At 43.5% G+C, this 23,475-nt stretch overlaps 1 protein-coding gene across 1 annotated transcript in view; it reads left to right on the top strand.

Annotated features, from left to right (window-relative positions):
* Positions 1 to 21,190, top strand: part of bcas3 (BCAS3 microtubule associated cell migration factor) — a 415,011-nt gene extending 393,821 nt beyond the window's left edge. The window contains exon 24 of the mRNA XM_080459250.1: positions 19,233 to 21,190. Coding sequence (XP_080315376.1) covers positions 19,233 to 19,381 — 149 coding nt within the window. The 3' untranslated portion in view covers positions 19,382 to 21,190. The remainder of the gene's footprint in view (positions 1 to 19,232) is intronic.
* Positions 21,191 to 23,475: the final 2,285 nt, after the last annotated feature.

Raw genomic sequence — 23,475 nt, 5'->3', positions numbered from 1 at the left:
AATGAACCTTTCCATCTGTGCTCCCATAACCTCCGTCTGACCTCCTCCAAGAAAGCAAAGCTGTACGTCACATGAACGCAGATAAAGGAAATCATGCTCTCAGAGGTCAAGTCCCAGGTTAAAAGCTAACGTTATTCTACCCAGGAACTTTCTGATTGTTCAAACTCACAAGTAACAGATCCGTCCCATTTCCACTCAAGCCATATTTAATAGAGGCTCCTCTTTGTATCCAGCTCTTCAGCCACATGCAGCCTTTCACAGGTCTCTTTATGCGGAGCTGAACTCTCCCCCTCCTGACCCCTCGCTGACTGCGGCGTGTTTCCTGGGATTAACCTGTACACCAGTACCCAGAGTACATTAGTGTTACACCTAAAGGACTCGTGTTCTTCTTATCAGCTCTGTAGTTCAACACGAGTTTGCTTTCATTTGCTTCTGTTGTGGTTTCACACTTGTTCTTGCAAAGGCATTGCTGAGACCCAAGTGTGTGTTTTTGTGTAGACGTGTGTGTTGAATGTGTGTGTATTGTGACAGTGACTACATTTAGACCGAAAAAAATGGGGACGCTGTTAACATTTTATCAGATTCAGTTATCTAACTCTGTTGTGAGTGGTGCAACGGTGACTGTTCACATCATTTTTAGGTGGAATCGGCACTCTGAAACATGACCAGACAACAGGAAAGATGCCCCGCTCGTGTCAGATATCTGCCCCTCTGGGCACAGCCAGGGCACAAGACAGTGGCAGCATATCACAAATCACACATCTTCCACATTGCTTTATTTGAGATCCAGACACGTTAGCCACAATTAGCCACAGAATAAATTCAAGGCGCATTGTTCTGGGGAACAGTGTGGAAGCATGTCCTGCATCCAGCCATAAAAAACAAGCATCTTGAAACAACTGCTAATGTGGACCATATGGCTCTGCTGGTTAAATGGAACAATTTCTGACACCCAATCTTTCTTCTGAAGGACGTGTGTTCAACAAGATGTTTTCAAACTAAAAGTAGTCCTACAATAAAGAAAACATTTGCTCAGTGGACTCAGTTGCTCACTCATACATTATTTTCTCGCCCTTTGGACATCCATGTCCAGTCTCGGTTGGGTTTGTCTCCATGTTTAGAAAAGCAGACCTTTTACACCGTCAGACACTTGATGCTTGTTTAGGTTGGGATTGGAGATTGGACTGGAGCACAACCAGTACTACCAATTAACCTGCAGCTGCCCCAGCACTGTGGGGCAGGTCTTTGTTGGGGGCAACACACAACTTCAGGACAAATCTGTGGGTCAGGGCTTTTCTCAGAAGGGTTAAAAACAAAAATGAATGAATGGAGGCTGAAGCTGAAATACTTTGTTAAAATACATGTTTTCTTTTTTTATTATAAATGTGTTGTTAGTGTGGTGGAGATGAACTACAGTTGCAGACAAACTGTTAGATCCATCTGAGGCAGAGAGGTGATTAAGCCCCTGATGTGAATCAGGTGTGCTGCCTCACCTCTCTGCCCATAAAGGAGGAGCCACCCGGACACTCGGGGTGACAGGCGGGAGACACATAGTGGAGCTGTGTGTGTGTGTGTGTGTGTGTGTGTGTGTGTGTGTGTGTGTGTGTGTGTGTGTGTGTGTGTGTGTGTGTGTGTGTGTGTGTGTGTGTGTGTGTGTGTGTGTGTGTGTGTGTGTGTGTGTGTGTGTGTGTGTGTGTGTGTGTGTGTGACGTTTTGAGTTACTTTGATAAAAAGAAGTATGTTTTCGGGAAGCTCTGACTCCACGTCTCTGTGGGGGAACTCGACGGTGGCATGCTTCACTGCCATACCATCATTTTGGCATTTTCATTTTAGAAAAGTTTCATGTTTACACGGCAGCGTTCTGAAAACTATGTAGTTTTCATGTTGGTCCACTAGTTGGTGCTAGTTTTACTACTGAAAGCACACACACACACACACACACACACACACACACACACACACACACACACACACACACACACACACACACACACACACACACACACACACACAGCAGAGAAGAATAAGCTCTAAACATTAGCACTGGGAGAACATGAACATTGTAGTGGACAGACCACCAAGTTGGATTGTCATTATGGTGACTGTCAAAATAAAACTACCAAGTTGGATTGTCATTATGGTGACTGTCAAAATAAAACCACCAAGTTGGATTGTTATAACGGTGACTGTCAAAATAAAACTGCCAAGTTGGATTGTTAATACGGTTACTGTCAAAATAAAACCGCCAAGTTGGATTGTTATTATGGTGACTGTCAAAATAAAACTACCAAGTTGAATATTTGAATTGACCAGAACCAGGACCAGGACCAGGAGCAGAGTTTCCGCCATCTACTCGAGACTGAGCCCAAGCATTTTCAGAAAGTGTTGTGTTCTCCCGTCTACACGACAACGGAGCCCAAACATTTTTTTAAAGTATGACAGACACCCAAAACACAACAAAAGTTTGCGTTTTCACTTGAAATCATTGTCTTGTAAAGGAGCCCTTATTGCATATATGTGACAGGCAAAGACTATATGTGAAAACCAACCAGATTTCAAAAGAGCCTCTAATGAGCAGAAGAGTAAAGATGTTTAAAGTCGATGGATATCAACACCTGTGAGCAATAACATCTTATAATGTGACTAAAACTAGAAAATCTGGCATTAAACCACCCAACTCTTAAGACTTGATGTCAAAGTCGGGCCGGTTGAGACTTTAGCTGTTCCACACCTGAGAAGCCCTGGGTGGGTTGAGGCCACTCAAAAACAAGCTTCTGCTCTGCTCACTTACTTGAAAACTACTTTAAGTCCTGAGTGGACCTAAACACCACCCTGAAGTCACTATGCTGTTCTACTCAACAAGCACAATGGTTTTTCACATGAACATAGGCTGTGTGGAGAATGCCAGAGAAACATATACAGTAAATGTGGAGAATTCTTTGCCTTTTCATCGACATTGGTTGTGATGATGGTGAGGTCACACGCTTAACCTTGAATCGATTGGCAGTGCTCACATATTTCAGAAGGAAATGGCCCCATCTGTCATATCAACAAATGTTAAAATACAACATATGTTCACGTTCAAGCCCCAAAGCCCACAACCGGCCACAGTAATTATTAAAGTTGTCCACAGGAAGTGAGGAAGATGTTGTTGTAGAGTCATAAAGTCTGCAGGCAGATGACAACAATCTGTCCAACTTTAACACGAGACTGCCATTCGTGTCTGGTTTTCACCCAACAGTCACTATTGTTTTCCTATAACTGTAACCACAATCATGTCTTAATCTTAACCAAGTGCTTCTTGTGATTGACAACAAAGGTCCCTTAACCTTAATAAAATAGGCATTTAAATCCAGACTTTGATGTTTCCTGCATGCTCCCCACAATGTTTTTGAGGCTGAACCTAACCAGACCGGAACTTTTACACTCTCACACTATAAAATGAACTTTTCCTGCAGAGATTTAGAACAGTTTGAGCTATTAGAGGCTCCGGGCTCCATCATGCTTGTATCTCAGTCTACATGGCATGAGCACAATCTGTATTCTGTTGAACTGAACTTGTAGGAAAGTCTGAGTGCGTTGTTATAGTGCCAAAAGCATCAGCACAGTGCAGACAAGCCACCAGAAATGCAAAATGAATGATTAAAGTCAGAGAGAAGAGGTTCAAATCCAGCCTCGACCTTTCTGTATGAAGTTTGCATGTTCTCCCTCAGCATGGGTTTTCTCCAGGTCTGTCCGTTTCATCCCACAGTCCAAAAACGTGTTAGATCAGGGGTGTCAAACTCATTTTAGTTCAGGGGCCACAAAGAGGCCAATTTAATTCTGAGTGATAAAATAGTGTTAAAATTTCACAAAACCAGACAATAACTACAGGTAATGAAACCTTCTGGTGCAAAATACAGTGAAATGTCCAAATAAACTTAATCTCTAAAAAACATTTGACTCCACATGTAATCTCAGTGTTTGTTCTCCTTCCATGAAAATAAACCAGCACATCCTTTAAGTATTTAAACCTATCCTTAACCTCACTTTGACCCCCAATACATGTGAAATAGTGTTTGTGTCCAGTGCTTTGGCTATGGGACGTGCAGCGGACCCCTGGAGTCTCTGTACCATCAGTCTGAGCCATAAAGCAGCAGTTTGAGGCTGGACGCCGAGCCTTACCTGCAGTGTGTGTGGACTGTAGAGCTGGTCAGATATGTGATGTGATGAGAAGTGACAGCCTCCTGACGCTGTGCTGCTCATCACTTTTCTTAGTGGACACTAACACCAGCAGCCTCTTTCCGCTGAGAGCAGCCCTCCTGTCCAAACTTATTGACGTGGGGGTCTCACAACATGCTTGTCAAAGGACATAAATCCATAGTGTGTGTATGTGTGTGTGTTCAGATGGGGAGATTTTGATGGTGAACAAAGCAAAGTTTGTTTCCTCTCATAAGCAGTCTGCTCATGAAGTGCTTACGCAGGTACAAGTCTTTGAATGTGCTTACTGGTGATGCTCGCAGTTTGAAAATCTCTTTCGTGCATTTTTGATTTCTGTAGAAAAGCGAAATTCAACTAGCCTCCTCCAGAACTATTGTCAGCCATCATTTCATCAACCGGGTAATAGTGATAATAAACGCGTCTCAAAGAGGCAGAATAGGCCAGGTTCAGTGTGACCCAGTGTTCTCCGTCACAAGGCTGTGTGCTGTTGCCTCTATTATTTATCCTCTATACATATATACTGTATAGATCAGGGTTCCCCAATTCCAGGCCTGGAGGGCTGGTGTCCTGCACGTTTTAGCTCTCTCCCAGCTTCAGCACACCTCAATCTGATGTTGACGTCACCGTCAACCTTGTAAAAAAGCTAAGTACTGAGGCCCTTATTGCATTCAGGTGTGTTGCAACTAACTGGGAGAAACCTAAAACATGCAGGACACCGGTCCTCCCCGGAATTGGGGAACCCTGATATAGAGGATGTATCCGAGCAGACATGACAATGGAACCATCATCAAGTACGCAGACGACTCTTATTGTGACTCCACTCAAAGAGGGCGAAGCCAGTCGTGGCCCAGTTATTGATGACTTTGTCCAGTGGTGTGAACCGAACACATCCAGAACAAAAGATATGGTCATTGATTTCACAAAACAAGACAGTCTCTTTAATTTAAGGTGCAATCATAACAATGCCTAGGTGCTGTCTGCTAAAAGGAACATCAGCACTTTCACTGTTTCCAAATTGACATTGACCGAACAATCTTGACTGTGTTATGCTTCATTAGTTGGGTCTGTTTTGTCTTTTTTACTTATCCTTTCACAAAATATTGGTGAATGGTGGAATTATGAGCACTTGTGTTGTTTTTCTTTTGTCACTCAAGCAGCTGTGTGGTTCAATGTGTGTTTTGTTTGTTAGAGCACACAAAATGCAACCACTTCCTGCAAAACAAATTTATTCACAGGTACCTTGACCTTGTCTTTAAGATCTTGTTTGCAAATTGCAAGTGCAAATACAAATCTTAGTAATTAGTAGTTCTGCACATGCTCAGTAGAGCCAATCAGAACAAAGTTTCCCCGATGGTGTCATGACTCGCAGTCCATTTTCTAGTGGACTTGGTAGTTTATTTTGACAGTCACCGTAATCCAACTTGGTAGTTTTATTTTGACAGTCACCGTAATCCAACTTGGTGGTCTGTCCACTAGAATGTACGTGTTCTCCCATTGTTAATGTTTAGAGCTCATTGTTCTCTGCTGCGTGTGTGTGCTTTCACTACTGAAACAAACAACAACACCAACTAGTGGCCCAACACGGAAACTACCTTGTTTTTAAGTGTTTCTGCTGTTGACGTGAAAATGAACATCATTTTCAAAACACTGCTGTGTAAATGCAGAACCTTTCTGAAATGTAACGTGGTGTAAAAGGGGCTTTGTAGATGTGTAATCCAACTTAAATCTATTGACTGTGAAAATCATTGAAGATCATCTTTTCAGACTTGCACACTAAGTGAGCTCTCTGATTGGTTCGATGTTACTCCTTCCTCTTATTTCAGCTTTCACAACATGTCTCAACACAGCAACTGCACAGGTCAAGCTTTGGAAAATGTTGTGGATTGTTCTCTTATACTGAGTGGGCTACAGGAGAAATGAACCTGAGTGGTTTTAATACACTCTTATAACCAGAAATCTGGCTTGAAACATCTCTGGCACATTCATCAGTGTCACAGCGGTGCTTCAAACAGGAACAAATTAGGACCAGGCAACAGGAAGTCCTTGGCTACTCTTCTGCACAAAGCCTACCAGGATCTGCTGGTATCAGTGCCAAATACCTCTGGGCACCTTCAGAGGTCTCACTGAATCCACAACTCGTTCGGCTCATAGTGTTTATGGACCGTACCGGAGCACGGTTAATAATGGAATATACTACATGTCTCCACAGCAAATTCTGTTAGTTTTGGATTGAGGCTGCAAGGTTTGAAACATTTGTTCATTGTTTTTTATAACACAACATCTAAAAATGACAATTAGTGAGGAACCAAGGATTATGTCCTTGTTCAATCCTCACCATCTAACTGAAGTATAGAATAATGAAAACTAAATGAAAGTGGGCAACTTGGTTCTTCTGGTGGTGGTAAGGTAGGTAAGTAAGGTGAGGAACATCGCACTGGTAGTGTATCCAGAGAGTGAGCTGGTGGAATAGGATATACAGTTAAAACAGTTGGCTCTCCAGTTGAGCTGACCTATGAGGTTTGTGTTCCTCATTGTCTTTGAATTCAGAAATGTAAAACAGTTGCATGTAATGTTTGTTGAGTCGTTGGGACAGTGCAGCAGTGTGGATGTGTTGCAGCTCTCTGTTGGTACGTTCGTACCACGTCGGGCCCATAAAAGCAGCTCCGACAGGGTTGGGTGGTGAGGCGGCTGTCAGTCTGCTCTGGGTAACGGCCCGGGTCACCACTCGGTTTTCATTAAGGAGCTAATTCAAAGCGGCCCACATGGAGTGTCAGGAGTGTCCCGGCCTGTTGTTGGCACCCTTTATAACACACTCTAATGAGCAGCCGCTGGGAGAGTTGTGGTCAGCTGGGCTTATGGAGCGCTGAAGCTCAGAATATACGGTCAGAGAGGACGAGGAGAAAGTCCCCATGCGGGAGCCTGAATTAGCCCCATGAATCACTTACTTTCTTTTTCATTTGTTCCTTAATCACACAACCTGTTGAGTAGATGATTCATGTGCCGGGCTGCTGGCTGTGTTCACTCTGCAGAGTTCAAGGCTGTGCTGCAGCCTGGGAGCTGGACACTGCTGGTGTGAGCTGAAGGTTCATTCAGCATCTTGCTGAGTCTGTGACGGTACTTTAAAGCTGTGGAGTGTCACTCCTCTTGTTGATCTTCCGAAGGCCCCGTCTACACAACAACCATTTCAAGTGAAAAAATTACAAAACTCCCATAGTGTTTTTAGTAGTCCATCCGGCACCCAAAATGAAACTTTTCTAAAATTCTCTGACTCCATCATCATGTAAACGGGAAAACAAGACGTTCTGGAAACACTTGGAAACGTTGCTACTGCTACTGCACATGTTCACCACAGCCATAGTAATTAGTAGTTGTGCACATGCTCAGTAGACCCAATAAGAACACAGTTTCCTCTATGGTGTCATGACTCCCAGTCTATATTCTCCTGGACTTGGTACTTTTATTTTGACAGTCATTGTAATGTCAATCCATCTTGGTAGTTTTATTTGGATAGTCACCGTAATCCAACTTGGTGGTCTGTCCACGAGAATGTCCATGTTCTCCCAGTGTTAATGTTTAGCGCCCATTGTTCTCTGCTGCATGTGCGTGTGCTTTCAGTACTAAAACTAACAACAGCACCCACTAGTGGACCAACATGGAAACTACATCACTTTCAGTGTTTGACATATTCATGAAAACAGATATCATTTTGAAAATGTTGCAGTATCAAAACAAAACTTTTTTGAAACAAAAACACAAACATGCGTTTTCACTTGAAACGCTGTGTAAATGGGACCTAAATCAGAAGTCATAGTTCTTTTATTGTTTGGTACAGGATAATAGAGAACGGCCTCGAGAATGACCTGACTGCATCACTTGCTATCAGCATCTCCTCCATGTTTTACTGATTATTTTCTTTTTCTTTGGAAAAGTTTTTCCAGTGTTTCTGGCTGTGCTTAATTAATCTTAATACAATATAACACAATGATGCATATTCATGTGTCACACATTTTAAGGATTTTACTAAATAAGTGTCACATTTTTAAATTGTTCTTCACTCAGTCTCAGAGTCATGCTGACAATTTCCAATGTCAAGAGTCTTTTGCTGAGCTCCTGTTTCTTCAGCTACAAAATTACACAAACAGGCAAAGAAAATGATTTGTTGCTTTTATGATTAAATAACTTCATATGGCTAAAAGAGCATTAATATACTGGTTAACATGTTGATGTGATTACTGTTCAATGATTTCTTGACTAAATCTGAATTCCAACAAAAGCAAGCATAAACAGGAGTGGAAATTAAAATCTTCCCTTTAACAGGAAGGGGGGTGGGGATTCAAATGGTTCAAGTAGGGAGTAGGGATTCAAATGGTTCAGGCAGGGGATAGGGATTCAAACGGTTCAGGTAGGGGGTAGGGATTCAAATGGTCCAGGTAGGGAGTAGGGATTCAAATGGTTCAGGTAGGGGATAGGGATTCAAACGGTTCAGGTAGGGAGTAGGGATTCAAATAGTTCAGGTAGGGGGTAGGGATTCAAACGGTTCAGGTAGGGGGTAGGGATTCAAATGGTCCAGGTAGGGAGTAGGGATTCAAATGGTTCAGGTAGGGGGTAGGGATTCAAATGGTTCAGGTAGGGGGTAGGGATTCAAACGGTTCAGGTAGGGAGTAGGGATTCAAATGGTTCAGGTAGGGGGTAGGGATTCAAATGGTTTAGGTAGGGGGTAGGGATTCAAATGGTTTAGGTAGCGGGTAGGGATTTTAATGCAAACATTTTTTAAAGGCCATAGAATGTGTAAAATTCAACCACTCATAGAAACGGTACTGGCCATCATGAAATGCAATTGCACATCATTGGAACCATTTTGCTCATCAGTGTGTCTCTCATGGTTACTTCTACATATGTAGATAGAGAGACCGGTGATCAAACTACCAACCTTGGTGAAATCAGACCAGACCAGACCAGCAGAGCCATAGACACACCAGCTTCATGACCAGCACTCTGAGTCACGTTTCCAGAAACTATTGTGAATCTGAGCGATTCACAGAGTGTGATCGGCTCGGCTCTGGATTGCACACGCCATCTCTCCTGTGTGTGTGTGTGTGTGTGTGTGTGTGTGTGTGTGTGTGTGTGTGTGTGTGTGTGTGTGTGTGTGTGTGTGTGTGTGTGTGTGTGTGTGTGTGTGTGTGTGTGTGTGTGTGTGTGTGTGTGTGTGTGTGTGTGTGTGTGTGTGTGTGTGTCCGTCCCCTACACAGGAGGGTGTGTTAAGCCTGGCTTTTCACAGACCATCACGATGATCTCCGGTGGATGTTAATGAGCTTTCCCCTCTAATGTGGGTTCAGTCGTCCAACTGGATAGCTTTCTAAGGATCGTTCAGGCCAGAGGCTCAAATACTGATGCTGACATGCTTTAATATGCAAACATCATATATTTGATGCTCACAGACTTCAGCGGTTCCACAGTGTTTGTACCTGGAGATTTTCTCATACATGCAGAGAAGTAGGCCAGAAGTAATTCCAGGACTCATTTCCTCCTGAGCTCTTCAGAAACCACAGTGGTGCTGCTGTCTGCAGCAGAGCCTTTGGTATTATCATCATGTGCCACTGTAGTCAGGACACATTAGATCTTATTCTCTTGGCACAGCTAATCTTCTCTGGGACCTGTGAAATGATGAAATGCAGGGAGAAAAAATCATCACTCATGGATTAAAATATCATTTCCCCGGAGATGACATTGCTATGTCACTGCAGAAAGCCACAGCCCCGTGGCACGTAGCGCCGCCGCCATGGTACCACAGCTAGAAGTGTAAGATGAGCTGGTGGCTGTATGATCACTGTATGTCCAGTTTCACCACTTACATCCAGACCAGATTGTATTTTCAGTGCTGGATGAGCCATCCACCAGTACGTCAACCTTCCTACCAAATTCTTCTCTCACATCCATATATAGGAACTATAACAACTGATTTCATGAAGAAAAATAACTGTACGTCTCTGAAGTAAGTTCATTAAATCAGCTTGCATGTGTTTTACATTTCTCATCTCACAAATCAGTAAAACGGTGAACAGAATGATGCTGACATGCTTTCATGTGAAAACTTTTACATTCAAACAAATACTTGAATGTACTGAAGTTCATCAAGATTTCTGGTTTTATGATTTTTTGAAAGTTGTTCACTGGTCAAAACATGTCCACAACCTTTATTATATGTTTTGTTTTTTTTGTTTTTTGTTTTTTTATAATTTCCTTTCTTAAAGTCATTATCCAGTTTTTTTAACCTTTTATTTGGGAAGGAGTTGTGGTAAAACGCTGATGACAGTGACTGAATGCATGACTGTGTTTAACACTGAGGTACAGTGTGTGTTTTATTACGGATCCTCTGCGTAGAACTTCTGAGATGAACCTCTGAATAGAACCTGGGTCAGGTCAGGATACATGAAGGAAACATTCATTAGGTGTAAAACTGCTGAGAGATCCAGGGTTAGATGCACAGTAGGAGTTTTTACCTTTGTGTGTGTGTTTGTGTTTGTGCGTGCATTCATGCATGCATACGCGCATGTGTGCGTGTGCAAAAGAGAGGAAGGGCTAGAATTTAACGTGGGAGCACTAATCAGAAAGAGATGCATCAAGCGGTGAGATTAAGGTTAAAACACAGAAACATTTAGGTCAAGACGATTTCTATAGATACTTACAGGTTAGGCATTAGAAACCTAACACAGAGTACATTAAGAGGAGATGGGAAATGGCAGGTAATATACAAATCTCAAATGAAGGTTGGGTGAATATATACAAATTACAATGGAGCACGACTGGTTCTAACACCTGGCGAGAGTTTTGTTGGAAGAATATAGTGAGGTACTTTATCACACCTATTCAAAAGAGACACCAGGGTAGTGGAGGCTTATGATGGAGGCTCTGTGGATCATCCGCCAATCATTTTCACATTGCCCACTGTCAAACCCTTATTGGTCACAAATATGTGGCCATAATAATCAAGTATTTGGCAGTAAAATGCCTTGCAATTTTGAGAACGTGTATTTGGGTTATGCAGATGTTACCAACTGAAGAAATAAGGACAAGAGGTTGCGAGTAAGAAAGCCTTAACCAGGAAGTGGCTAAAACCGGACCCTCCGACCATCGAAGAGTGGGTCAATACAATTCAAGAAATCTACATTATGGAAAAACTTTCATTCACTCTCAGGATTCAAAGGGACATGTTTTACAAGATCTGGTCAAAGTGGACTGAGTATGTCAAACCCATAAGGTCAGACGTTGTATAAATGTTACTGTTTTAAGTTAATGAAAACCATTACTGTACAGGTACTCTTCAGTACCTGTATATATTTATGCTCAAATTTCCCTGACGGAGTCATCCCAAGGGATTGATAATAAAGCAAAATCTTCCCATGACTGTTCATATTAAAATTAAATTAAAATTAAAATTACAAAAAAAAAACTGAAACAATCAGCTACAATAAATATTTTGTTACTCTGGGTTAAAGTGGTCTCTCATGGAAGTCAGGGATGGATGGATGGATGGATGGGTGGGTGGATGGATGGATGGATGGATGGATGGATGGATGGATGGATGGATGGATGGATGGATGGATGGATGGATGGATGGATGGATGGATGGATGGATGGATGGGTGGATTAGGGTTATTGTAGGGTTGTGGTAGGATTAACATCTCTTTGGGTTACAGTAGGTTGAGGGTTATTTAAGGGTTATGGTTGGGTTAGGGTTATTTTAGGGTTAGGAGTTAAGGGTTATGATGTTTGCAGGGTTAAGTTTAGGAGTTAAGGGTTAGGGTTAGGAGTTAAGGTTGGAGTTATTTCAGGGTTACGAGTTAGGGGTTAGGGGTTATAGGTTAGAGTTATTGCAGGGTTAGGAGTTACGGGTTTGGGTTGTTCCAGGGTTAGGAGTTAGGGGTTAAGATTTTTGCAGGGTTGGGTGTTAGGGATTAGGATTGTTGCAGGGTTAGGGTTAGGAGTTAGGGGTTAGGATTTTTGCAGGGTTAGGCTTGTTGAAGTTTGAGAAGTTCAGGTTAGAGTTATATCAGGGTTAGGGGTTCTGGGTTGGTGTTATTGAAGGGTTTGGATAAGGTTGGGGACAGGCGATCCAGCTTTCTTCCACATTCCATCATCTATGTTCTGACAGAGCTGGATCGCCTGTCCCCAACCTTATCCAAACCCTTCAATAACACCAACCCAGAACCCCTAACCCTGATATAACTCTAACCTGAAGGGTTTGGATAAGGTTGGGGACAGGCGATCCAGCTTTCTTCCACATTCCATCATCTATGTTCTGACAGAGCTGGAGCTGCGTGGACCTTCCAGAATTTCCCTGATTTCGTATCAACCTCACCCTTTTCGTTTTCACCACACTGTTTGTTGTACTTGCCTTTGAGATCTAGCTTGTATGTTTTTATGAAAATCCTGTCTACACTGGAATCTGTGTGTGTGTTTGTGTGAAAGTGTAAGAGGATTAGGGCCTATTCACAGCCCAGGGTGCAGACTGGAATCTTTCCCCATGATCTGATTGGCTGATGAAATTATAACTTGCTGCTGTGATCTTTTATGGGTTTTTGTCGGATTTTGCAAGGCCAGGTCTCCAGAATCAGCAAAACTTTTCTTCCTTTGTTCCTTCGTTCACTCACTACCAAATTCATCTTCCTGAATCTGTCTAATGACCAAACTAGAAAAAACTCTATATTTCTCATTCAGGACATCACACAGAACCATGGATGATTGGAGGCCCACGATCTCTGACCACACCAAACATGACGCTGATGTCCAGAGTCCACACAACCAGAATGAAACCAACAAGTCTTTACTTTGACATGTGTTTGAATATTTCTTCTCCTCACTGCAACAGTTGTAGGTAGGGACACACCGATACCAGTATCAGGTCCGATGCTGCACCTAGTATACTTCCCGATCCAACCTGTCATGACATCATGAATCAGCACGGTCAGCAGCAGGTAGACAAGAGAGGATGAGCGATGTCAACGGCTATGGGATTCTTTAATATCCATGACCAGCAGAGCCCAATGACAATCAGTAGTTTAACGGCTCAGAGCTCTGAACATAACACCAAGCCATGCTACAAGCTACATGCTAAAGAATTTCAGGCTCACACACCAGCAATGCTACATGCTACATGCTAAAGAGTTTCAGGGCTCACACACCAGCAATGCTACATGCTACATGCTAAAGAGTTTCAGGGCTCACACACCAGAGATGCTACATGTTACATGCTAAAGAGTTTCAGAGCTCACACACCAGCGATGCTACATGCTAAAAATGATTAAAGTCTGACTGATACCCTTGTTTCCGAGGTTGGTGGAGCTGACTTAGCATCAATGCAGAGGCTGTGTGGAGATGGTCTGTGCAACGCATAGCCTTCTTGTTTCATTTGTAAATCAAGTACAAATTAGGCGTAATGCCATTAAATAAATAGTCATATCGGTACTCTGTATCGGCAATTAGCTAAAGTTCAGTACTTGTACTTGTATTCATCCTTTAAAAAGTGGTACCAGTGAATCCTGAGCTGTGACACCGTCTACTGCATGAGTGTCAAACTCCTGTCGGCCTGCCAGACGTCCATTCTGGTCCAGAGGAAGACATTATTAAAATACATCAACTTTAATTTTACTCAAAATAAATCCTGTTTCTGATATAACCACTGGGGTTGTTTGAGTAGCTCTAGTAGACATAACCCTGAGGGACCGGTGGTGTAACAGTGAAGATATCTTGCTGTCCGAGGTGCTGTAATATCGTCAAAGCTTTCCATGTGGCTGAATTCACAAAAACATGCACGTGAACTTGCAGGCTAAGAAATGCCTTCATTTCATATTTCCCTGTTTTTTGATTATTAAAAACAGCTTTATGTTGAGATTACATGTATTTCCTTTGAAATTCTCCCACTTGTTGAGGTGATTCAAACATGTATAATACCTGTTTGCATTAACTAAAGGAATTTTTCATGTTGTTGTCCAGAAATGTGTATTTTAAGATTATTAGCAAATATTTTTCTGGTCCGGCCCACTGAAAAAATTAGTTTGACACTCCTGGTCTAATACATCCTTAATTTCATAACTCATATTAAGCTTTCAGACATCAACAATTTTATTTTTCACGTTAACGACTGAGTGTAGTGTATTATGTGTGATATTATTCTGTTGAATGAGCCGTTCTGTGAAAGCCTGATCAGACAGTGGTTTCTATGTCTTGGTTGGCCTCCCTCCAGCCTGGTATTCTCTGCTCATCACGCTGCACAAAACCTGCTTGTAAATAACCACAGTACTTTACCTTGTGACATCGGCCCCGCAGGAAAAGAGCCCCAACATTAGAGCGCCAGGGGATTGTGTCGGGGGCGTGAGAGGTTAAGACGTGCTGAATAGCTGCTAGGCGTCATACAATGAGGTGGATTAGGCAGCACTAGAAAGGGCCTTTAGGGCTTTACTGGGGTGTTCAGCGGCTTACAGCGCCTACAATAACAGCAACATGGAGGATCCAGCTGGGCAAGCGGATGGTGGCGAAAAGGCCAGCTGGGTGGGCAAGTGGCTGCTACCCATGAACTGATAGGAGCTCCAGAAAAGGCCAGAGCGCTTCTGAAGGTTCCTTTGGGTTCAGACTGGTTCATATGACATGGAGGTGAGGCTCAGTGCTCCAGCACGCCGCTCTGCTCGCCTGCAGCCGGCGCTGGATAAATAATCTGATATACAAATGACCCATAAGACCCGGTGGACTCAGGACCGAGCCGGCACGCCGCCTCACAGTGACATTGCAGAACGGGATTCACCTGATCAGTGTGACCTTCAACTGGTCTAATGCAAGAAGTGAATGAGAGCCCGTTTACACTGCAATGATTTCAAGTGAAAACGCAAAACTCAACATTTCTCTGCTGAAGTGATAGGCAGACACTGTTATCGACCTTTCATTAGTTTAAGGCTCAGTTTACACAGCAACCATTTCAAGTAAAAACGCAAAGCTTATGTTCCATTTTCAGTCTTGCTTACACAAAAGCACTTCATTACAAAAACCATCAATAACGCCAACTCGTGGCCCAATATGTCAATGACATCTTTTTCAAAACGTTGCTGTGTAAACACAAACTTTTCTGAATCAAAAATTCAAAACTGATGTGTTTTTCACTTCAACTCAATTGTCATGTCAATGAACCTAAATCTCACATTTAGACCTTCAACTGGGACAGAGGAGACATGCTGAAATATTGTCTCCTGTGAAAATGAATTGACCAGTTTATTTCCATATAATTTAGTTAAAGCTTCATGAAGCAACTACACATGCCCCTCTGATCCAGAGAAGGAGCTCTTTACAGCCACATGTGGCTGTCGAAGAGGAGACCCTTTAGAGCCACATGTGGCTCCAGAGAAGGAGACCCTGTAGAGCCACAAGAGGCTCCAGAGGAGTAGACCCTGTAGAGCCACATGTGGCTCCAGATGTAACCCCAACATGGCCAGGTTGCATCAGGAAAGTTGTCCACTGTAAAACCTGTGTGTCTGTCCTGAAAGAGGGCAGATAAAAGAAGAAGATGAACATAAAGAAAACTCTTTTGGTCATTTTCATTCACAGATGATATTTTCAGAAGGAATCAAATACTTTGTCAGGTATTCCCAGACGTCTTCTTTAGATTTGCTTTGTCATGCATTTTCTGTTAAACTTTTCACCTTCACCAAACACGCAGATTAATCCAAACAAATACACTTCGGAAACACTTTACTCATTTACACCTACTCTATGTTTGAATAAATGAAAGTACTGTAGTTTACATAAACACTGCAGTCATGGAAGCTCGTCACAGTGAAGCTAACTGTCAGCTGCTTCATTATGCAAATCCTCCATTATGGACTCGCAGCTATGTGAACCAGCACTCTTTGCCTCTGCATGGATTAGTGCAACAGTTTTGCCCTGTGCAGCGTTGGGGCATTAAAGGGGGGGCATTGGAGGGGGTGGGCACGGGTGGCGGCAGCAGGCTACGATAACACCACAGTGTGGCACATTGCATGTTAGCTGGAATAGTAACAGTGTGGTTTGTATTCGGTTTCCTGAGCTAAAGTAAGAAGCTGCCACTTCCTGCATACCCACCATGACAAAGACAGTATCCACACAGGCCCGTCAACATCTGCAGGATGTATTAAACTCACGCTGTGGTTTTCCCTCACTACACTATGAATTTGAAAAGACTCTTAAGCTAATTAGGGTCGGTGTTCATCTGGAGGTCACTGATGTGTTCTGCAGTTACTTACTGCCAGACGTCTCCCCAAACAGCAGCAAGACTCTGCAGCAGAGGAGACTGGTTGGAACATTTAATAGAGAGATTTCACCTCTTTCCTCGTGTGTTTATTCCTACATTCCTAATAGCATTCGCATTTTTCTACACCGCCTGAACATGAAGATCATAGTGAAAAAGATGAAGATTGTCTTTCTTAACCTTTATTTAAGCAGGAAAAGAAAACCCTCTTTTCCAAGGTGACCTGGCTAAGAGGTTTGCAGCACACATCACATACTTAGCTTTAAAACCTATAAAGCTGATTTAACACAATTAACAGTATACGGTCGTGAAAATGAGAAAGTGCAGATTACTATAGACAATGTTCACCTGTTATCTTGGCCAGAGGAAAGTGTAAAGGAGCAGCCACATGCAGAACTGATACAAAACCAATATTCACCAAGAAAACGACAAGAGAAAATAGTCCAGAACAAAAGTACTGGCCCGGAACAATTACACTTACTAAGTGTTTCTGTTCTGATCCATTACAAGTGCTGGGTACACAAAACGCTGGAGTCACAGGTAGAATCACCAGCAAGGTTTCCACAACAGCGGTGCCATGCGCCACTGAAAACGCAACTTTTTGAAAATGACTCCCAAGGAGGAACTTTTCAAAAACACTCTGACTCTGTCTCTGTTGAAACCGGCATAAATTACACTTTCTGTAAGCACTCGGACTCCGTCCAGAGTAGACGGCAGAATCACTGCTACTTCACTTTCACATGACGGCCGTAGTAACTAGTTCTGCACAAGCTCAGTAGAGCCAATCAGAATCATGTTTCGTCCATGGTGTCATGACTCCTTGTCCATATTCTCCTGGACTTGGTTGTTTTATAGTTGTGTTAGGAGTTTTCACTTGGAAAGTGTCGTGAGTGATGAAACCCTGAATCCTGACCCAAACATTTGCACAACAGGACAATGAGACACAACTGGATCAACTTTCCCTCCATCTTCTGTACTAGTTGAACCAGTTCAGGGAGCCCATGACCTCCACTGCCTATCTGGACTGTTGGAGGAAGTTAGAGACTTTGAAGAAAATACACATGTGAAGACTTCACTCATAAAGGTCTGACTGGGACTCAAAGCCACAACCTGACTGACTATGAGGTTAAAACACAACCACTGAGCGTTTACGTGATCTCAGCTGTTGTCGCACTGCTTCTTCTCATTGGTACAAGTACATAAGTAGTGTCTTTTGAAAGTGCTAACAGGCAGATTATCACTGGTGAATTATTTCACGTTTCCTCACGAGGACGTCGGACTCTCAGCCATCCAAGCTGTGAAGAAACAAAGGTGACTGACAGGAACACGCTGCACGAACACTTGAGTTCAGTTGTTTAGTGGTTGAAGCATTTATCTGTGGTGTAGAAGTACTTTGAACAAAATCGGTTTGAAAACCTGCTGAGAATCACCAGCAGTCTGATAAAGTGTCACAACCTTTTATTTATGACTTAGCGTGCAGTCTTGGATCGTCGCTCTGAGTTCTGAGTCTGAACCGCCGTGCACAGAGGCATGCAGCCTTTGAGTTTGCACAGTGAGACTGTAAAACCACCTGTGCCAGGTGTGTTTTCTATCAGCCCATTCCCCCACAGGGTGCAGACTCCCATCCTGGAAGCTGGATCCATGATTTGTCCTAATGTCTTTCTTCTCAGTGCCAGTATGTCATTTCAGCTCCTTGACGAGCGACTCACACAAACGGCTTTTCCTCTCTGGCCGAACTGAACGGGCTGCTCCGACGTGCAGCTGAAGGCCTGTTGAATGAAAACGTTTGATCCTGTCCACTCGACACGAACAGTAACCATGTGTGCTTTCCCTCTCGTGTACAAGCATTACCGGATCCTGCTCTCAATTTGTCTGTGACAGTCAGACGCTGTCATGGATGCACACGGCTTGGTTTCCAGGGTGTGGCCCGGAGCGGCCGGGCGGCGGCGGCAGATTGAACCCAGCTAACGCCTGACGGACGTCACAATACACTACATGCATCACATTCTTAATGCTGCTCTGCCACTTACACGCACGCCATTCCATCCACATATCGGAAGAGATGTTTTACAGCGTGTAATAACAGTAATGAGTTCCTGATGGGAGGGATCCTGAGTGGGGCGGCTCCACGGCGCACACAGAGCAGCACTGAGCAGCATGTCACCCAGACACTGGAGGGATCGGCTGCATCCCAGAATAACTGATGTGTGCTGACACCGCGGGTTAATCCCACAGATGTGGACTTTATCTGCTCTGAACACAACTGCAGGCTCTTAGTGGTCTGATGAGTAATTCATGGTGGAGAAACAGAAGGGAAAGTCCACTGTTGTCCTGTGGCTCTGTTTTAAAGCTCTGTGTGCAGAGTGTGTTCTTTTGTGTTGCTAAGAAACAACAGAAATAATCCTGATGAAAGTTTGTTCACTGGATCTTTGACCGCAAACGTCTATGACCTGCAGCTGTGGAGCCACATGTGGCTCTACAGCTGCTCTGGAGTGGCTCTACAGCTGCTCTGGAGTGGCTCCATCAAGCTCTCACTAGCTTTTATGGAGAGAAACATTTTTAGATGGTTTTAATTTTGTTTCCTATGTTTAAGAGAGACTCTCCTGTCGCAGCGAGAAGAAACAGAGAAAGTTGAACATTTTGAACTGAATCTACTGGTAGATATTGTATAGCTCCGGCGGCCCGGCCTGTTGTTGCCTTGTTGTTCTGACCTTGTTGTTCTGACCTTGTTGTTCTGACCTTGTTGTTTTTCTGTGTGCAGAGCTGCAGAGGGAAGGCAGCATCGAGACGCTCAGCAACAGCTCGGGCTCCACCAGCGGCAGCATCCCGCGCAACTTCGAGGGCTACCGCTCGCCGCTGCCCACCAACGAGAGCCAGCCGCTCAGCCTGTTCCCCACCAACTTCCCCTAGAGGCCACTGAGCAGCCCATCGGCCTGCCCCATTCTGCACCATTCTGCCCCATTCTGCTCCCTCCTGCAATATCCTTCCCACCTCCCGCCTCATTCTGCGCCCCCACCCCTCACTGGCACTGTTCCTTTGAACCATGTGTTTAGTGTTTTTCTGCTTGTCCTGCAAACAAATGTTGGGATTTTAATCCCGGGGTTGGATTTTATTCAGTCCTTTGTCCAGATTGGTAGTTGTTTACAGTTTTTCTCGATTGCTAAAACACAAAACCTGGTTCCTGTAGCACAAAACCCAAACCTTTTCATCATTCCGAAAAGCACAATTCACCTGTTTCCACACATGTTTAAATATTCAAAACCCTTTCTGCAAAAACTTACACAAAAGTGGCCAAATCAATCATTCATTGCACTTTGTGTTCATTCAGCAAACACATGTTCTCAATATAATGACCTCAAGCTATCGTAACCTAAATTCAAAGACCACACCCTCTCCAGGTGAAAACACTCAGCCTAAAAATTAACACAACAATCAGAATTTTTTCATCAGTAAATAGAGCCTAGATCCATGTTCATGTCCTTTGGAACAATGGATCCCAACCATGCAGACGTTGAGAGACAACAGAGAGGAAGAGGAAGAAGATGAGGATGAGGATGAGGATTAAACTGATGCGGGTGCGGGTGCGGGTGCGGGTGCGGGTGCGGATGAGGATGAGGATGAGGATGAGGATTAAACTGATGCGGGTGCGGATGCGGATGCGGATGCGGATGCGGATGCGGATGCGGATGCGGATGCGGATGCGGATGAGGATGAGGATGAGGATGAGGATGAGGGAGAAACATCATTACACAGCATGCAATCACACCAGTTCCGGGCCAGAGGGGAGGCAACATCACCATGTGAGCAGCCATTAGGAATCGTGGCATCCTCCACCGCCATGCCATACTGGGTCCATACAACACTGCACTTCTCCTTCAGTTTGTAGAGCAGTTGCACAGTAACATTCTCCAACAAGAAGAGGAGCCAGGGCAACCAGGGCAACCAGGGCAACTGTGAGCTTCCATCAGGCTGCTCTGGTTCACACCTGGTTCAATGACCGCCCCAGGTTCAGGGTCCTTGTTCTGTCAACATCTCCCCTGTTCTGAACCCAATAAAGGATTTTTTCTCAGCATGGTGGTGGAGAGTCTATGACGGCAACCCATAGACACAGCTCAATCTCCTGGAGGCCATTGTGAGGATATTTCTCTGGACTCTATCCAGGGTTGGAATCCGAAACACAAGAGGATGTTTCCCAAGCTGCTTGGCGAGAGAAGACCTAATGTGTGAAGTTGATTAAATACTACGGCCTGACCCTGACCTGAGACAAGATCATGCTGATGTTGATGTTGATGCTGATGAACCTGTATATGTGATCAGTATGGAAATACTGTGAATGAATCCTATGCTTTTCATTTTGATGGCAGTGTGTTGAATTAATCCCTCCTGTGTAACAAACACTCATGTAGTCTGTGTTTTGACAGCTTGTGAGTATTGTCTGAAGGTAAAAATTGATTAGGACCCAGAAGTTAGATATTTGTACTGTTGGGTGTGACTTTTTAAAATTGTGTGTGAAGGTTTGAGAAAATGGTGAGTTGTTCCAGGAATTGTGTCTAAACAATTGAGAAAAAATGTAAAACTTCACCATTTTGTAGCCAAAATCATTCCAACCTATTTGTTGAGAGTTTTCTTGCAGATTTCCATGGCGAGTGTGGCAGTGACTGTGAGGTTCAGTTCAGCTGCAGCAATAAGCTCAATCCGGATTAAACAACTTTGAACTCCAATGTTGAGGAACTAACTTCATTACCAATATTAGATTTCAATATCGGACCCAGACATCAGTCCAGCCGTTTCCAGTGTGTGTGTGTGTGTGTGTGTGCGTGTGTGTGCGTGCGTGCGTGCGTGCGTGCGTGCGTGCGTGCGTGCGTGCGTGCGTGCGTGCGTGCGTGTACTTTCACACTAAATGTTTCTTTCAGATTAATTCAATCTGTTGAGTTTCATGTGTTCAGTGTCTGGTCTGAGGTGTGTGTTGGAGGTGTAAGTTGTGTGTTCAGTGTTGGAGGTGTGAGGTGTGTGTTCAGTGTTGGAAGTCTGAGGTGTGTGTTCAGTGTTGGAGGTGTGAGGCGTGTATTCAGTGTTGGAGGTGTGTGTTCAGTGTTGGAGGTGTGAGGCGTGTATTCAGTGTTGGAGGTGTGAGGTGTGTGTTCAGTGTTGGAGGTGTGATGTGTGTGTTCAGTGTTGGAGGTGTGTGTTCAGTGTTGGAGGTGTGAGGCGTGTATTCAGTGTTGGAGGTGTGAGGTGTGTGTTCAGTGTTGGAGGTGTGTGTTCAGTGTTGGAGGTGTGAGGTGTGTGTTCAGTGTTGCAGGTGTGTGTTCAGTGTTGGAGGTGTGAGGTGTGTGTTCAGTGTTGGAGGTGTGAGGTGTGTGTTCAGTGTTGGAGGTGTGTGTTCAGTGTTGGAGGTGTGAGGTGTGTGTTCAGTGTTGCAGGTGTGTGTTCAGTGTTGGAGGTGTGAGGTGTGTGTTCAGTGTTGCAGGCTTGTGTCACCATCACAGTTTTGTAGCAACTTTTGACCAAAACCATGAAATGAAAGTTTTTCCCCTGATTGTTTTCGCTTCACTTTGAGAATCAGACACGTTGAAATGAAAAGGTGTGAAACAGAAAAGCAGCTGAACAGGTCGTGTTGATTGTCGCACTAATTCAGACTAAAAGCTCCTGATGTCAGACCGGATTTGTAAACGGTGGATTTCTCTCCTCTGCGTTAAACCATCATAAAGGAAGTGGAGCCGTGTCGTTCTGCCTCTCAGTCGTTGATCCTCCAGGGCGGCGCCCGTCAGCACACCGCCACTGATGAGTGTTATCAATAAATCAGGAATAAACCCCAGCCGGCAGAGTGAGCAACAAACTCCAAGAAACTCCAAGAAATAAGGATGAGGAGGCAGGGTCACAGTGTGAAACGCAAACTCATTTTGTTCAAAAACTTCTTAAAACACAGAAAGAGAACACACACAAACCCACACATACCCACACACACACACACACACACACACACACACACACACACACACACACACACACACACACACACACACACACACACACACGCACACACACACATTTTCTGTTCTCCAGTCAGACTGACGTTTTAACATCTTTAACCAGATCAAAGATAAGGTCTGTGCCGATCTTATTCCAGTCTTTGTCATTTATTGTTCTTTATGTTTATTCCCACGTTATGTTACACAGCAGTCATACTCAAGATTACAGAAATTAGAAAATTAAACATCCAAAGAAAATGTATCACCATAAACTGATCTGTAAGTTTGCATAAATATATTCCATCTATGTGCTTATTTCTACTGTGTTTAATTAATTGAAAAAGCTTTTAAAATTCGACTTTTGGATGAAAATTTGAATTAACGGGTGAAGGATTAAGAAATTACAACAGCTTAGTTGTTTTTTGTTAATGAAGATATTCATATTTTTATCAACTAAAATCTAAACAAGATTTAAACTATTCAGTTTAATGAACCAAAACATGCTAACATCTTTTTATTGCCAAACTCCAATCAAACATGACAAGAAATAATCCGTGAATAATCCCAGTGAAATGATTTATTGAGATATTTTGCTGAAGAGCATCAGACATGTGATGAGCTGCTGACGCTCCGAGGACATTTAAACAAACTCATTTTGGCAACATTAATAACAGCCATGAAAGGTCACATTCAGCTAAAATAGAAACAGAAGAGATATGACAATGTTTTCTGACTGAAGCAGATGGGAGTGAGAATATTTTATATCATGCGTCGCTTCTTCTTCTGTGTCTTTAAAGGTTTTGACAGTTTCCAGGATCCTCCCACACGTCATCTCCCACAATGCACCTGCTGGATCACCTTTCATTTAAAACTAAAAAACTCTCCATCACTGAGGAATTAACTGGATTTACACACTCTGTCCAAACTGGTTTCTTCTCTGTGTGAAAAGTAACTTCAGTCAACAGAAACTATTCAGTTCAACACATCGAAGAGATTTCACATGAACTGAGCCCAGACGAGGAATCAGAACAA

This window comes from Lipophrys pholis, assembly GCF_963383615.2.
Source record: "Lipophrys pholis genome assembly, chromosome: 3".
NCBI classification, from domain to species: Eukaryota; Metazoa; Chordata; class Actinopteri; order Blenniiformes; family Blenniidae; genus Lipophrys; species Lipophrys pholis.
The sequence above is the reverse complement of the archived record's forward strand: the minus strand, read 5'-3'. Positions and strand labels throughout refer to the sequence as shown.